At 41.3% G+C, this 15,014-nt stretch overlaps 1 protein-coding gene across 1 annotated transcript in view; it reads left to right on the top strand.

Annotated features, from left to right (window-relative positions):
• Positions 1 to 15,014, top strand: part of UPF2 (UPF2 regulator of nonsense mediated mRNA decay) — a 110,981-nt gene that overhangs the window by 30,295 nt on the left and 65,672 nt on the right. Inside the window, exons 7-8 of the mRNA XM_065404731.1 lie at positions 5,549 to 5,652; positions 6,711 to 6,796. Of these exons, the coding sequence (XP_065260803.1) occupies positions 5,549 to 5,652; positions 6,711 to 6,796 (190 nt within the window). The remainder of the gene's footprint in view (positions 1 to 5,548; positions 5,653 to 6,710; positions 6,797 to 15,014) is intronic.

Here is a 15,014-nt window from a genome sequence, read left to right as displayed (position 1 = left end):
TCCAAATAAACCACATAATAACCGCAAAATTATGTAAGCAATCCAGTCCTCTGCCAGCTATTTGAAATTTGCTAGTGAATATTTTTCACTATTAAAGACACGGGTATGCTTACTGAAATGTTTAACATTTTACTCCTGTACACCCTAGTGCTAAAACTATTAAAAAGCTTGCCATAGTTTAAAGTGTCTGGCATGGTGTGCATCCACATGTTTTATAACTTAGTTTAACAGAACTGTTTGTCATTGGGACAGTTGCAAATACAATGCTGATTAAGGACAGTTTAACACATCTGTTCTATAAACAGGTTTCTCACCACTTGTTAATCAAATAGAAGCACTAAATTAGCTTTGAGATTGCTTTAGTTAAACCATATTTGTGAAACCATATTCATTATTGTCTTTCCATCACACTATGTGAAAGGGATCTTTGAAATAGCAGTCTGAGGGTAAAGGACAGGGGAAACATAGGTGATAAAATTGAGAGAAATCTCTTTTCTCACCGCTTAGTCTGCATTTCTAACACGCTCATTACTGCATTATATAAGTGCTGATACATAACAATGATTCACAGAGAAAGGATACTACCCAAGTGTGACCAAAATCCTGTCTTTCCCACGTTGAAGTTTTGCTCCCCATTTTTTATATCATTTAACTAATTAAGGGAAAGAAATTGAATCAATCATTTTAAAGCACAAGGAGAGATTTTTCTTGCATGTTTGCAAAGTGTTCCCAATGCTGGTGTAGAAAACTTGGTGTTTTTGGTTTTGCTTCTTTGTGATTGGTGCTATATAGTTCTGAAACTGCCTTTTCTGTTGTTGTGGTGACAGTAACTATTTTCCTAAATTGTGAGAGTCCCAAGTTCCTTTAGCTATGTACACAAGTGTCTTTGATAAGTAATACCGCCCTCCGCCCCACCCCCAATAAAAAAAATGTTAAAATGACCACCAGTTGGCTGGCCTGATATTCCAATTGCTGCCAATGCAGAAGAGTCATTTCAGTTTCTGAGCTTTCCAGTCCATTAGGGAGTGGTAACAACACAGTGGAATCCACAGATTTTCACCTTACCCATAACCAGTTACTAGGAAATTACTTGAACTAGTTTTTACATGTCACCAGGCAGTGGATAGAATTGACATCTTTTGAAGATGTCCTCTTGGATTCTAAATTAAATTCCAAAATAAATTAACTTTGTCAGTTTGACTTTACACAAAGAAGACTATTACTATGTAGCATGGTATGTGTGGAGTTTTACTGATGAATAAGAAGAAACAGTCCCCACCCCAAGAAGCTTAAAATTTCTGTTGAATGTAACTATAATAAGTAATAAAACCATGAGGACGGAAAGGGAGGATATGATACTCAGAAGGAAAGTTGAAACTGCTCATTGAAAAGTATTATTTATAAGGGATTTGGATCAACTTATTTTACTTCTGTCATGTTTATTTTGGGTACATTTTAATTTTGTTTTATTTTTAGTATGCTCAGGCAGGAGAGAGGGAGCAGATAGCACCGGAGCTGAAAATAGTGACGGAAAACAAGCTGAAAGAAGTGAGTTTTGAGGTGCTGCTTGAAGGAGAGGAGGGTGCTTGGCATGTGGAAGGAATGAAGCTGTGTGGAGGGAGACAAAGGGGAGTATTAAGAAGAGAGGACTGGACATAGCGAAGGGCACAAAGGTGTTGGGAGTAGAAGGAAGTTAGTGTCGATACATAGCTAGGGTTTAAAATAGGCTTCTAATACCAAGTAGTCTACAACAGAGAGAACGTTCAGAAAATGAGTTTGAATATTATGCCTGTTACTCAATATCCTATTTAGAGGACTGGGAAAGCTGTTCTAGAAATAAAAAGAAAAAAACAAGATGTCGAGAAATATTTGCTGTGAATTATCCTGAGGGGTTGGATGGCTCAGGAAGCTGGTAATTATGATCTGGAATCTTTCTTCACTAAGAAGACTGTACTTCAGTAAAGCAGTTAAAAACTTGTGTAATGTTAAGCATGTGCTTAAGTGCGTTGCTGAATCAGGACCCAAGACACCAACTTGAATCCAGTCCTGGTTAGTAGCATCTGAAAGCTCTCACCATGTAATGGCTGCTCAGTTTGAAATTAATTTGATGATTTTAATACAGTGGACAGGTGACCACCTCACAAAAAACACTTCCATAATTGTTACTAACTTGTTCCTTTGTCAGCTGTCTAAACAGAGAGGCCAAAGACCAAAAGGACCTAGAGGCTGAAACATTCTCTGCTCCCTGGTAGGGTGGAGCTTCTAGGGGAGATAGAAGCTACTAGCCCAGCTGCTGATAAGCAGCTGTGGAGCCAGGGGAAGCAGTACCAGGAGCTTCTATAGAATTAGCTGGTGGAATGTAGTCATTGTTATATACTAATGGAAGAGGGGTTAGCAGGAGAGGAACCCATGCTTCCTGAGACAGTAGGGAGGGAAGAGGCAAATGTAGCTTCTACAGCGATAACAGTAGGTATTATGAATAATTCATGACCAAAAGGCTCCAGTCTCTTTCCCATCTCTATCAGCCTATTCCCCTGAAAATTATAAGACCCCATCAACTTGACTTGTAGTAAATTAAAAATATTAAAAATATTTTCAGATACTACAACAGTATTGGTATCCCCTGCCAATTTTTGTGGCTTTTCTTATTTAAAACATTTTTCTCTTTGTTGCTGTGAAAGACTCCTGGAATAAAAGGGGGAAACTGAGTGACTATACAGGAGAAACAATGAAATAATGTACTGTCAAGTGTACAAAATAAAAGTATTTTTCTTTTCTCTCTTCCATTTACAGTAATTCTAATTGTTACTTGTAAAAATAATACATTAAAAAAAAATTGAATTGTGGAGTAGATGGAGTATGAAATGATAGTGGGACCTCCCGGAAGGGTTGTCTGAGAGGTAATTGGAGAGAGGAGTGGAGCAAAGAGGCGTGTTTTGTTTTTGTTTTTTAAGACCCATCACCATAGAGATGGGAGCTGAGATAATGAGAACAGATGTGATCCCCTACAGAGAGTATAGAGGCTGTTTGGAGAGAGAACCATGAGGAATGCTAACAGATAGAAGGTAGAGGGAAGGATGAGAAGCTACCAAAGAAAATGCTGGAGATGAGCCAGGAGAGCATAGCTAGAGAAGCCTAAATAGGAGAAAATGGAGAGGGGGACATTTTAAATCCATTTCCATAGACATTTCTCCAAAAATGAAATGCCTCTGGTTTGGGAGCTGTTACATGCAGTCTGGTGAAATAGATTTCTCAGGGCCTCAATGTTTGAAGTTAAATTAAGTATTTAGAACTTTATTGGGCCTCTTTTCTCATCTCTCCCCTCCTCCCCCCCCCCCCCCCCCCATGATCTCGCTCTCTCAATAGCTCCTCCAACCTGCCAGTTGCCTTCAAAAGGCAGGAAGTGCCAGTGGCCTACTATGTTATCTGGCATCTTCAGTGGAGGATGGAAGTCTAAGTTCTCCTCTGTCTTCAGGAGGCATCTCTGTCACTCTTGTGCTTGTGCAAGCCCAGTCTTCTCACCTTTTTTTTTTTTCTTTCCTGGCAACGGAAAGAGGTTTGGTTGCACAAATTCTTTTCTATTCCCTGTTTTCTAAGTTTCCCTGTGTTCTCTATTCCTCTGCATCCCACTCTCACGCATGTGTCTCCCACTCAGCCCAAAGATGGTTAGGGGAAGGATTACGCAGTCTTCTCCCCCCTCTATACTTAAGAACCACGCTGAGTGTACTTTCTGCCTGTTTCCTGGACTCTCTTCCCTGTGACAGTTGTGCTGCCCTGCTCAGCTCTCAAGCTCCAGTAGACAGGAGAAGCTTAGAAGAGACCATGTCTCGGGCATCCTTCCCATATGTTCCCCCCCCTCCACAGAGACTCCAAGGTCAAAAGGCCAGCTTTTTAACTGCTCTACCAGCTGCCCAGGATTATAACTAGGACAGGGAGCACGAAGGACGGGTTTTAAATATCAGACAGTTGGCAAGTATGGAGGAGAGGTATTTCAAGAGCATATGGCTTCCATTTGCACATCCAGCACCTCTGCCTCTCAGGACTTTGACACCTTCGTTTGTAGTCTGTCTTGCCAGTCTGTGGAGCTCATGGGACTTTCTCACCGGATGCTGTTGGTTCCACCAGACCTTCTGCCCTGTGTGAATCATTTGAGCGATTGCCTGCATGGATTCCACTTCCGGTGCACATGTACCTGAGAGCAGTTTCTTTTGGTCTATAGTGTCATTGGGGCTGCACCTGTCCTTTCGATGCGCTCACACTCCCCCCACCTGAAGGCATAAAGGGCAGAATGGGCCCAATCATCTCTCAGTTCCTTCTTTCCACACAGGGTCTCGAGATGGAACCCCTGCAGTGTCCACTTTTCTGTGCACTGTGCAACTTCCATACCCATATGGGAGATTCAGGCCCACAGGGCTAGTCTACCTTGCATAGTGTCCCTCAAAGACTCTTAGGCTGTACCCTCCATTTTACCAGAAATTGTCTGATTTTCATTTAAATCTGGTGATTCACTTTCCATTTCCCCCCCCCAGGTCCTAGTCAAACCAAAGGAAAGCCAACCTGCACACCCTTGATGTGTACTGTGTTCTCTCATACTACTTACATCAAACAAGGCTCTTCAGGAGCGCTCACAGGCTATTTGTAATATTGCAGATAGGAGCTCTTTTAGGCTGTTAGTAGCATTGTAGATAGGGTTAAATGTCAAGTAGTAGTTATTCAAAGATTGTCTAGGCAGGTACAAAATTTTATTAAATCATACTATGAGATAGCTAGATTAGATCCATCCATATAGGCGAGACACCAGTCCATCTTCTGTGGCTTCTTTGAGAACCATCGCAATTTCTGAAATTTGCAAGGCATCTATGTTGGGATTAGCAGAAGAAAGGACAGTTACTTGCCTTACAGTAACTGTGGTTCTTTGAGATGTCTTGTTCACATGGATTCCATGACCTGCCCCTTTATTATGGAGTCCTATACCATCTGGATTCTGTATTGTCAAAGGAACTGAGGAATCAGGTGGGCCCACTCCACCTTTTATGCCCTTATGTGGGGAGGTGCCAGGGGATTCAGGGTGCAGGTGCAGCCCCAACGGATGCTGCTGGCCAAAAGTATCTGATCTCATGTGCATGCACACCAGAAGTGAAATCCATGTGGACAACACACCTTGAAGAACCACAGTTATTGTAAGGTAAGTAACTGTTCTTTCATTGCCCACCTCTCCTCATTCAGATCTTCTTGTGGCCCACATCATATGGTTGAAAGAACCTTTCGTGTCTTGGTAAGAATATGTAGTTGCTGATGCACCCACTGGGTGTAATTTAGCAGGTAGAAAATACTTACTTATTCATAGTCCATGAATAGGAAGATATCCAGCCAATAGCCCTTTAGATTAGTTAATAGTTAACTTCCTTGTCTCTTCCCCCTCCCCCACATGTGTCTATAGGTGAGTATTGTAAGCACTGAACAGATCCCTGTATCACATTTAGAGAATTAAATACAATGGTGGTTTATTGTGCACCATAAAATGTGGTGTTTGTTTGCTTTCTACTAGAACAAGAGGATGAAGAAGCCAGTACTGGGTCTCACTTAAAACTGATAGTAGATGCTTTCCTTCAGCAACTCCCAAACTGTGTCAACAGAGACCTCATAGACAAGGTAAAGTCACATTATTATATTATCGTCCCATAATCCCACAATAGTAAGTCTTGCATGTTAATTTGATCAAAAGTATACTTCAGGTGTTTACCAGTGTAATAGAAAGAGAAACTGTAAGCAACATTATAGGCTTCAGGGAGACGTTTTTAATGTTTTTACACAAGAATTTTCAGACTCTTCTGCTTTTTTTCCAGGCAGCTGACTTGGCTATTTCTTTTGTATTTTATGTAGCCATATCAGATCATAAGGTCCTGTGTACACCAAATCAACTACCTCTGCTGCTTGGTTGGAAAGACCTTCACGCTTTGGAGTCTAGCATGTGTAGAGTCTCTTCCTGATCTTGAGAGAGTACTTCCTCCTCTCTCCCTCACACAGGCAGCAGTTGGGTAATGACTTGCCTACCCAGAGAGTTAGAATCCAGAATCAGACCTTACTCTGGGTAAGGGGATGGTGATACTTAAGGCCTGTCTACACAAATGTTAATTCAAATTAAGGTAGAATGTGAGTTTCAAGTGCAACAGCTAGTCCTGATTAATTTCATGTGTGGATGATCTTATTCAGGAATAAGAGTGCTTTATCCCAAAATGGCTTAATCCATGTAGGAAGTGGGTTAAATTAATTCAGAATAAGGCATTCTTATTCTGGAATCATATCATCCACATCTGGAGTTAATCAGTAATAGCTATTGTACCTGCCATATGTGGCTGTTGGTCCTACAGAAAAGGCAAACTCCCCAGCCTCTGTCCATAGCTAGTGAACCTTGCAACTGTTTCCCTGACAGTTGACTGATTCTTTCTCTCCCTCCCCATCAGCCCAAAGTTTCCATTTTCCATCTAGTAGTCCAAAGGTTTAATCTGTACTCTAGTATAGATTTTAACATTCATGTCTTCTGAATGTGTAAATTCTAGCTAGAAAATGAAGATTATATTATTATTTTTTAAGCAATTGCATGTAGCAAAAGCTTGATTTAAGTAACAGACACTATTAATACGTAGGTTTTACTGCTTTATGTGTAGAAATTCCGGTTTAAAGGTGAAACATTGACTTTTCTCTTATAGGCAGCAATGGATTTTTGCATGAGTATGAACACAAAAGCCAATAGAAGAAAGTTAGTACGAGCTCTCTTCATAGTTCCTAGACAAAGGTAGGAAAAGGGGGGGGAAATGTAGAGTAACACTTTATTTAACTTTGCTTTAGTGATTTAAACAGACAAGAATGTACAGTGCAACTACGAAGTCACGTGTCTACTACGTTTACCATTGATGCACACTTCTCTGGTGGTATTTGCTTATTGATTAAGGATAAACTTAAAATCAGCAAGCAAACTAAGATTGTTGGTACTGGAAAAATTTTCAGTATGGATACTATTGCAACTTACCTTTTCTGGTGATAATTACGGTTATAATAAATATTTTGGTGGCTCATGTTTTGTTCAAACAGTGACATCAAAAATAAAGTTTTTCCAGGAAAAAGAAGTTCACGTGTCACTCAGAACTTCAATACTAGTAGCTGAAAGTCCATCCTGTTGCACAGGTATGGCATTTGGGCCAAGTAATCCATTATCTATGCAATCTCCCTCATACAGCCAATGAAATTGTTGCATGCAGTTCAGCTGTAGAGTATGGGTGGTGATTGGTTGAGTTACCTTTCATAGTGATATCAGAGGTAACTCAACCTCTGTGGTCTAGGACTCTTGGCATATATAAGGCATAGCTGCCTTACTGTATACCACACATATATAATTTATAGAGTCAAAATGGCAAGAACTTAAAAACTGGACAGTAGCAGACTGCAAATCCCAGTGATGATTGAACCTGGTGATATTCTAATAAAAAGGAGTTCTCAGCCATGCTTCCAGCTGTTTCCATTGCTTCACATTGATTCAAAAGACATTCATTCTAGGCTTCAGAGTGATATAGAATGATAATCCTCGAATCTTATTCTATGGATTGTCCTGGGAAGCATTGCAGTAAGATACAGTGGTGATGTATAGTAGTTAGTTTCTATGTGACATCTTGCTAATGTTATGAATAATCTCAAGATAATAGCTTTATCTCATTGAGCTGTCATGGGAGTTTTGTTGTACTGAAACCCTTTGTGCCCTCTTTCTGCCTCTCCTTATGGTCAGCCAGCTTTTCCCATCCCTTTACTGACCACATCTGTTATCTGAGTGGCACTTTGATGGGAATTCTATTAATTAAGAGCTCCAACGTTTTTTTCTTGACCGCCTGTTTTAAGAGGTCAGAGACTTTAACTGCAAACAGCCTAAGACTCAAATGGCATGTTTTAAAAAAAATCATTTTTTAAGAAAATATATAGATAGAGAAAGCAACAGAGGGTCCTGTGGCACCTTTAAGACTAACAGAAGTATTGGGAGCATAAGCTTTCGTGGGTAAGAACCTCACTTCTTCAGATGCAAGACAGAGAATATATATAATTTTCTCTCAAGATAGAGAGAAAATTATATTAAACCAAACTAGTTGATCTGTGTAATGTAACTAGCCTTACTCTCTGCCAAAGCTCATCTAGATAGGTGCACCTTATGTGCTTGACATGAAGAAAAAATCGTACCTTTCTAGAGTGTGCATTGCCAACATCTCATCTCATCGCATCTTTTGGCAGGCAGCTGTTAATGTTGCAGCCTTTGATTTTCAGATTTCATGTGTCATCTCTCTGTACCTTCCTGGAGTCCCTCCCTTGTAATTTTCATGTTCCTTTGACCTGACCCATAAAGGTAGTACTTTGTGGAAGAGAACAGTCTCTTAAAGAATGTCTTGTTTATGGTCCTAGTCCATTCAGAATTGTATTAATTGCTATGAATAAACAAGCTTTGGTTCTTGGGTCTCCTGTACCATTTTTTCCATTTAAACAGCTGTATACAGTAAAAGCTGTGTTATCCAGCACTTTAACAACTGGAGAGCTCTATAAACTGGCATTTCGGATCTTCATTGAAAATCCGGTTTATAGTCCAGTTGGCACGGGGCTGGCAGGCTCCCTACCTGGCTCTGGAAGTGGCGGCATGTCCTTGCTGCTCCTAGGCAGAGGAACGGCCACAAGGGGTTCAGAGTGCAGGAGGGGGTGCAGGGTGGGGGCGTGGGAGGGAGTTTGGGGCGTGGCCTTTGAGAGGGAGTTTGGGTGCGGGAGGGGGCTTGGAGCAGGCGGTTGGGGTATGGGGGAGGGTGTGCCAGATCCAGGCGGTGCTCACCTCGGGTGGCTCTGCGCGCTGCTTCCACTCTGCCCCGAGCCCTGGCTCCGCAGCGCCTATTGGCCAGGAATCGCGGCCAGTGGGAGATGTGGGGGCGGCACCTGTGGGTGGAGGCAGCGTGCAGAGCTGCCTAGCCATGCCTTCACCTAGGAGCAGCAGGGACATGTCATCGCTTGCAAGGAGCCCTCCGAGGTGACCACTGCCTGGATCCGGCACCCCTTCCTGCACCCCAACCCCCTGCTCTGAGCTCCCTCCCGCACCCAAACTCCCTCCCAGAGTCTGTGCCCCGTACCTCCTCCCGTGCACCAGCCCTGAGCCCCTCCCACACCCAAACTCCCTCCCTCTTAGTTAACTGGAATTTTTGACTTACCAGCATCCCCATTCCCCCAACATGCTGGATAACAAAGCTTTTACTGTACATGGTGAAATAACTATCTTCCAGCCCATCTTTGCATCCTATTAGTGTGTACTATTCGAAAGACCTTCTGTTCTTGTGTAATGACCATGCTTTTGCATACTGATTATCCTGGTGTTAACCTGAATGTCTGCTTTGCATCTGAGATTAGAAGGATGTGCTCATATAATTCTTTAGTGGTGGAGCTGTCAAAAGATGACAGTTGTTAGAGCTCATTGCCCTATTTGTGTTAGTGGGATGTGTCCTCACCAGCAATAAGCTGACCCTTTGTCCTTACAAGTTATCGGGGTAACTTAAATAGATTATCAGAAAGGCAACAAATTGATTGAACATGTTTGCATGTGGACGCAAGGTGCATTTCAGCTGATTGACAGACATGTAACCTGCTGTTCTCTCTAATGTAGACCAAGCTTAAAAAGCCTGTCCTTTTTTATAACACTACATTATACTGTGCTTAAATCAGTTTTCCTCTTTACCTTTACTGTAATACCTGCCAAATTATACTGAATTTACAAGATGTAATATTTAATAAATTATCATTATGCATAACAAAATAAGTCCTTTTTACATGGATTTTAGGTCATTATTATCCAGTACTCTTTAGAGGCTCGTTGAAAAAAGAACAAAATAAACAGCTTTTAACAGCCACAGCTAATGATTAATTTGAGCAGTCTAATCTCTACAGCATGTTGGAAGGATGCAAGCATGGGAAATGGAACAAGTGTTACTGTACGTTTCCAGAACCTCACTTGAAAAATGGAAATGGTATAATACTTTTATTACTGCAGAAAAACTTGTGCTGATTTCAATGGGGCTGAAGTCCAAATGCCTTACTGGTTTTATTAGTTTAATGTGAATCCAAGTTTTGAACAAATGCTCTTCTTTAATGATCCCTGAGCAGGTTTCAAGATTATCAAAGGCTGATCCATATACAGTTCTCTTTCTGAGCATCTTTCATTTATTCTGAAGAGTGCATTCTTTGTTCTAACATAGAACAAACACAATTACTGAAGTAATTCCTAGAAGAATTTGAAATGTGAATCTATTTAACAGATCAGCGTTAATCTGCCAATTACTAATATTCGATAACAAGTGCAATCAGTGTTGAGTGAGAACTAATAGTTAGTTTGTTGGCTAAGATCTTGTACAGCTCCCCCTTTGCCTATTATGACTCCCTTAGTATCCACTCTCCCACATGAATCATAGAATAGTAGGGTTGGAAGAGACCTCAGGAGGTGATCTAGTCCAACCCCCTGCTCAAAGCAGGACCAACACCAACTAAATCATCCCAGCCAGAGCTTTGTCAAGCCGGGCCTTAAAAGTCTCTAAGGATGGAGATTCCACCACCTCCCTAGGTAACCCATTCCGGTGCTTCTTCACCCTTCTAGTGAAATAGCGTTTCCTAATATCCAACTGAGACCTCCCCCACTGCAACTTCAGACCATTACTTCTTGTTCTGTCATCTGCCACCACAGAACAGCCTAGCTCCATCCTCTTTGGAACCCCCCTTCAGGTAGTTGAAGGCTGCTATCAAATCCCTCCCTCATGCTTCTCTTCTGCAGACTAAATAAGCCCAGTTCCCTCAGCCTCTCCTCATAAGTCATGTGCCGTTGCCCTCCGCTGGACTCTCTCCAGTTTGTCCACATCCCTTCTGTAGTGGGGGGCCCAAAACTGGGGACAGTACTCCAGATGAGGCCTCACCAATGCCGAATAGAGGGGAATGATCACATCCCTCAATCTGCTGGCAATGCCCCTACTTATACAGCCCAAAATGCCGTTGGCCTTCTTGGCAACAAGGGCACACTGTTGACTCATATCCAGCTTCTCATCCAGTGTAATCCCCAGGTCCTTTTCTGTAGAACTGCTGCTTAGCCAGTCGGTCCCCAGCCTGTCAGTGCATGGGATTCTTCCTTCCTATGTGCAGGACTCTGCACTTGTCCTTATGAAATATGAAATTAATGGAGATAGGATAGGATATCTCCTAGAACTGGAAGGGACCTTGAAAGGTCATCGAGTCCAGCCCCCTGCCTTCACTAGCAGGACCAAGTACTGATTTTGCCCCCGATCTCTAAGTGGCCCCCTTAAGGATTGAACTCACAACCCTGGGTTTAGCAGGCCAGTGCTCAAACCACTGAGCTATCCCTCCCCCCCTTGTTGAACCTCATCAAATTTCTTTTGGCCCACTCCTCCAATTTGTCTAGGTCACTCTGGACCCTATCCCTATCCTCCAGTTATCTACCTCTCCCCCCAGTTTAGTGTCATCTGCAAACTTGCAGAGGGTGCAATTAATCCCATCATCCAGATCATTGATAAAGATGTTGAACAAAACTGGCCCCAGGACTGACCCCTGGGGCACTCTGCTTGATACCGGCTGCCAACTAGACATCAAGCCTTTGATCACTACCCGTTGAGCCCGACAATCTAGCCAGCTTTCTATCCACCTTATAGACCATTCATCCAATCCATACTTTAGCTTGCTGGCAAGAATATTGTGGGAAACTGTATCAAAAGCTTTGCTAAAGTCAAGATATATCACATCCACCGCTTTCCCCATATCCACAGAGCCAGTTATCTCATCATAGAAAGCAATCAGGTGAGTCAGGCATGATTTGCCCTTGGTGAATCCATGTTGAATGTTCCTACCCCTTCCTCTCTTCCAAGTACTTCAAAATGCCCTTCCCATGTTTTCTCCTGGAAATGTCCCTCTCCTGCTCTGTGGGTCCTCAACTGGACAGTGATCCAGCTGTAGATTTCTGGCTTAGGCTGCATTCTGTTCACTGCCCCCTGTTCCCTTACCTTTTTCCAGTGATGCCTAACTCTGGTTATGCTACTCAGCTGGAGAACCACTGATGTATGTTGGTTGCTCTGTTTGCTCTGAACCACAGGTGTCTAGTCACAGTAAGAGTATCTGCCATGGAGCTACAGATGGAACACTGGCTAGGGCTGCAGTAGGAAGAGCCGAGCTGGTAGATATGCTGTTTGCAGCCCTTTGGGTACCAGCTCCTCAAGAAACTCACTTTTTTCTTTTATTTTTAAACCAGACTTTTAATATCTTTGTAAGAATTCTAAATGCTGTATTATGTACAGCATATAGTGCCAAGAATATATAATTATACAATAAAATATTAACGTGCTTTACAAAAGTAGATAGCACATTCCCTACCCTAAAAACTTACAAATTGTTCATTAACGGACTCTTCTCTGAGGGATACCATGTTACCCAGTATGCTAGTTGCCTTTTTCTAATGCTGCTACAAACTATACTTACCATTTCCAGGAGTTTCCAACATCCCTCCATAATGTCAGTGGAGAAACAAAATGTCAGAAGGCATTATGTGTCTGTCCTTGATTTAAAAGGTCTGAAGAACAGCATCCTTCTAGAAAGTAGAATAAACAGTGTATTTCAAATATATTTAGTCTTCATGGATAATTATACTCATTTCAAGTCATATAGTCTGAATTATTACATTGATATCCAAAACAGTAAGGTTAGACAAAGGTTGTTTTTTTATTTTAAAATTGGTTTTTGTTTTGTTTTGTTTTTCTGTTCAAATAGGTATCAACTGTTAAACAACCACTTCCCCCATGAACTCTTTGCTACTGCATGCAAAACACTGCATTTGTGCACTTACCGATTAATGTGAACAGTATCCCGCACCCATCATCAACTTTTTACATAAATTATTATTCAGTATTGCTCTTTGTAGGCTTTCTGACTCTCTCGTTAGGATAGAGTGTTTTGGCACAAAAATAAAAAGGCAGTTTGTTTTTCAACTGAATGAAAACTGGTGTCAGAATAGCACTGCATTGCACTGTGTGTTGCTTATGAATGGGGCACATTTAAATTCTTTAGCTTAAGTTTGAGCCTCTGACCCCAACAGTACAAAATGTCTTAGTTAACCAAGATTTTGCTTGCTAGCATTCAAGTAGCTTTCATACTTGTAATTAAAAAGTGCCCATTTAAAACTAAATATCAATAGATTAATCCAGGGTAATTTTATTTTTTACAAAGCAGCTATACAGTAGTTAAAACACTATTACCCTTGATTTCAAGACAGTTATGGATAATTTATTGTTAGCTAACTGGATTGTTACATCTGTCCAGTAAAACAGTTAATTTTGGTTTATTTGCATATTGCAATCCTATTGGTATTCTCCAACTTGCATGGCCTTCTAGGTTTTAAATTCTGGTAGACTTTGAATTCTAGAACAAGAGATGATGAAAGTTTCTGTTATGGGTTCTGAGTTCTCCCATTGTCTAATATTTCTTAATGTGTTAGGGTTAAAATGACATCCTGGATTGTGAAAACTATTGCCCATATGATATTGAAATTTTGAGCATTAGTTACTTTAAGTCAAGAAATATTCGTTTTCTACTCTAAGGTGAAAGCTCTGCATGTTTTATTTAAATTTAAACTTCTAAAAAAACCTTATATTTACTTTCTTTCAACTCCTTGGCTTGCCATTATCAGTAACAAGGTCAGTTTTGTTGAACTGAATGTTAGCATATCCCTGTTCCTGAGGACTTTACATTTCAGGATAAATCTGTCTGAGGGCTCTGCTTAGGTTATTGAGCCTTTTTTGCTAAGGCAAGAAAACCCTTGTTGAGAAGCATGAAAAGTCAGTGGCATAATTTGTTGTGATCATTCCCACTGTCTTGATTGATGGCAGTAAGAGAGGAGTTGACATCACCAGTCAATATTTTTGTGACTGTTGATCAGTGTATGGGTAAGAGCACTGAACTATTTAGATCCTATGAATATATTTTAGTTAATTGAATTATGATTTGAAGTACGAGGTGGGCATTTTGTATCTTGTGTTACCTAAATTTACACATCCTTAAGCTGCCCCTCTGGCAAAATCCTATTTTCCAAGTACCCAACATCTTTGGTTTTTTACATTGCAATTTTGAAGACACCTGATTTGCAGCAGCCACATGTATAGCTTTAATTGAGCTAGGTCTTTACATTGTAAGATCAGTATTTTAAAACCCCCCCAGGGGACTAAGATATCCCAGAAATATTTCTCAAAAAGTACAAATACAGGCCAGCTTAATGTTCTAATGGCAGTGTAACACAGGGATCCAAAATCAGGATATGATTCAGTCTGGAGTACCTGCACCAAGAAGGTGGAGAGATGAAACAACACGGTGTGTCTGATTAGTGATTTTGTTTGACCTTGCTCAAAGCACTGGGGATAGACTTCACAGAATGCTTCGCCCATGAGGCCAGAGCTTAGTGAGTGAAAGAGGAAATAGAGGACCAGTTCAATATGCTTCCCCTTCCTCAAAACAGGGAAGATATTATGTGAGACAGGGAAAATGATCAGATGAAAACAATTTGAATTAGAGCATGGATTTACAAAATATAGGTACCAGTAGATGGTGCTATTGCACACTGTAAACTTGTATTTGTGTGTGTGAGAAATAGAATAGACAAGATCTCTTGCTGGTTGCCAGTTTCACAGTAATTGACCTCAGGCTTTTCTTTACTATATTTCACTTATTTGGAAATACACACTCTCTTAGTATTTTCCCCTATAAAGAAGCCTTTTGTGTTCTCCAATGGAACAGCAGTAATGTGCTCTAAGGCAGGGGTCCCTTAGGGGGCCGCGGGCAGGTTTCAGGGGGACCGCCAAGCATGGCCAACATTAGACTCTAGGGCCCAGTGCAGAAAGTCAAAGCCCTGCAGCAAGGGACTGCAGCCCAGGACTCTGAGCCCCACCACCCAGGGCTGAAGCTGA

The sequence above is a fragment of the Emys orbicularis genome, chromosome 1 (assembly GCF_028017835.1).
Source record: "Emys orbicularis isolate rEmyOrb1 chromosome 1, rEmyOrb1.hap1, whole genome shotgun sequence".
Classification (NCBI taxonomy): Eukaryota; Metazoa; Chordata; order Testudines; family Emydidae; genus Emys; species Emys orbicularis.
This window is presented reverse-complemented; position numbering and strand designations above follow the sequence as displayed.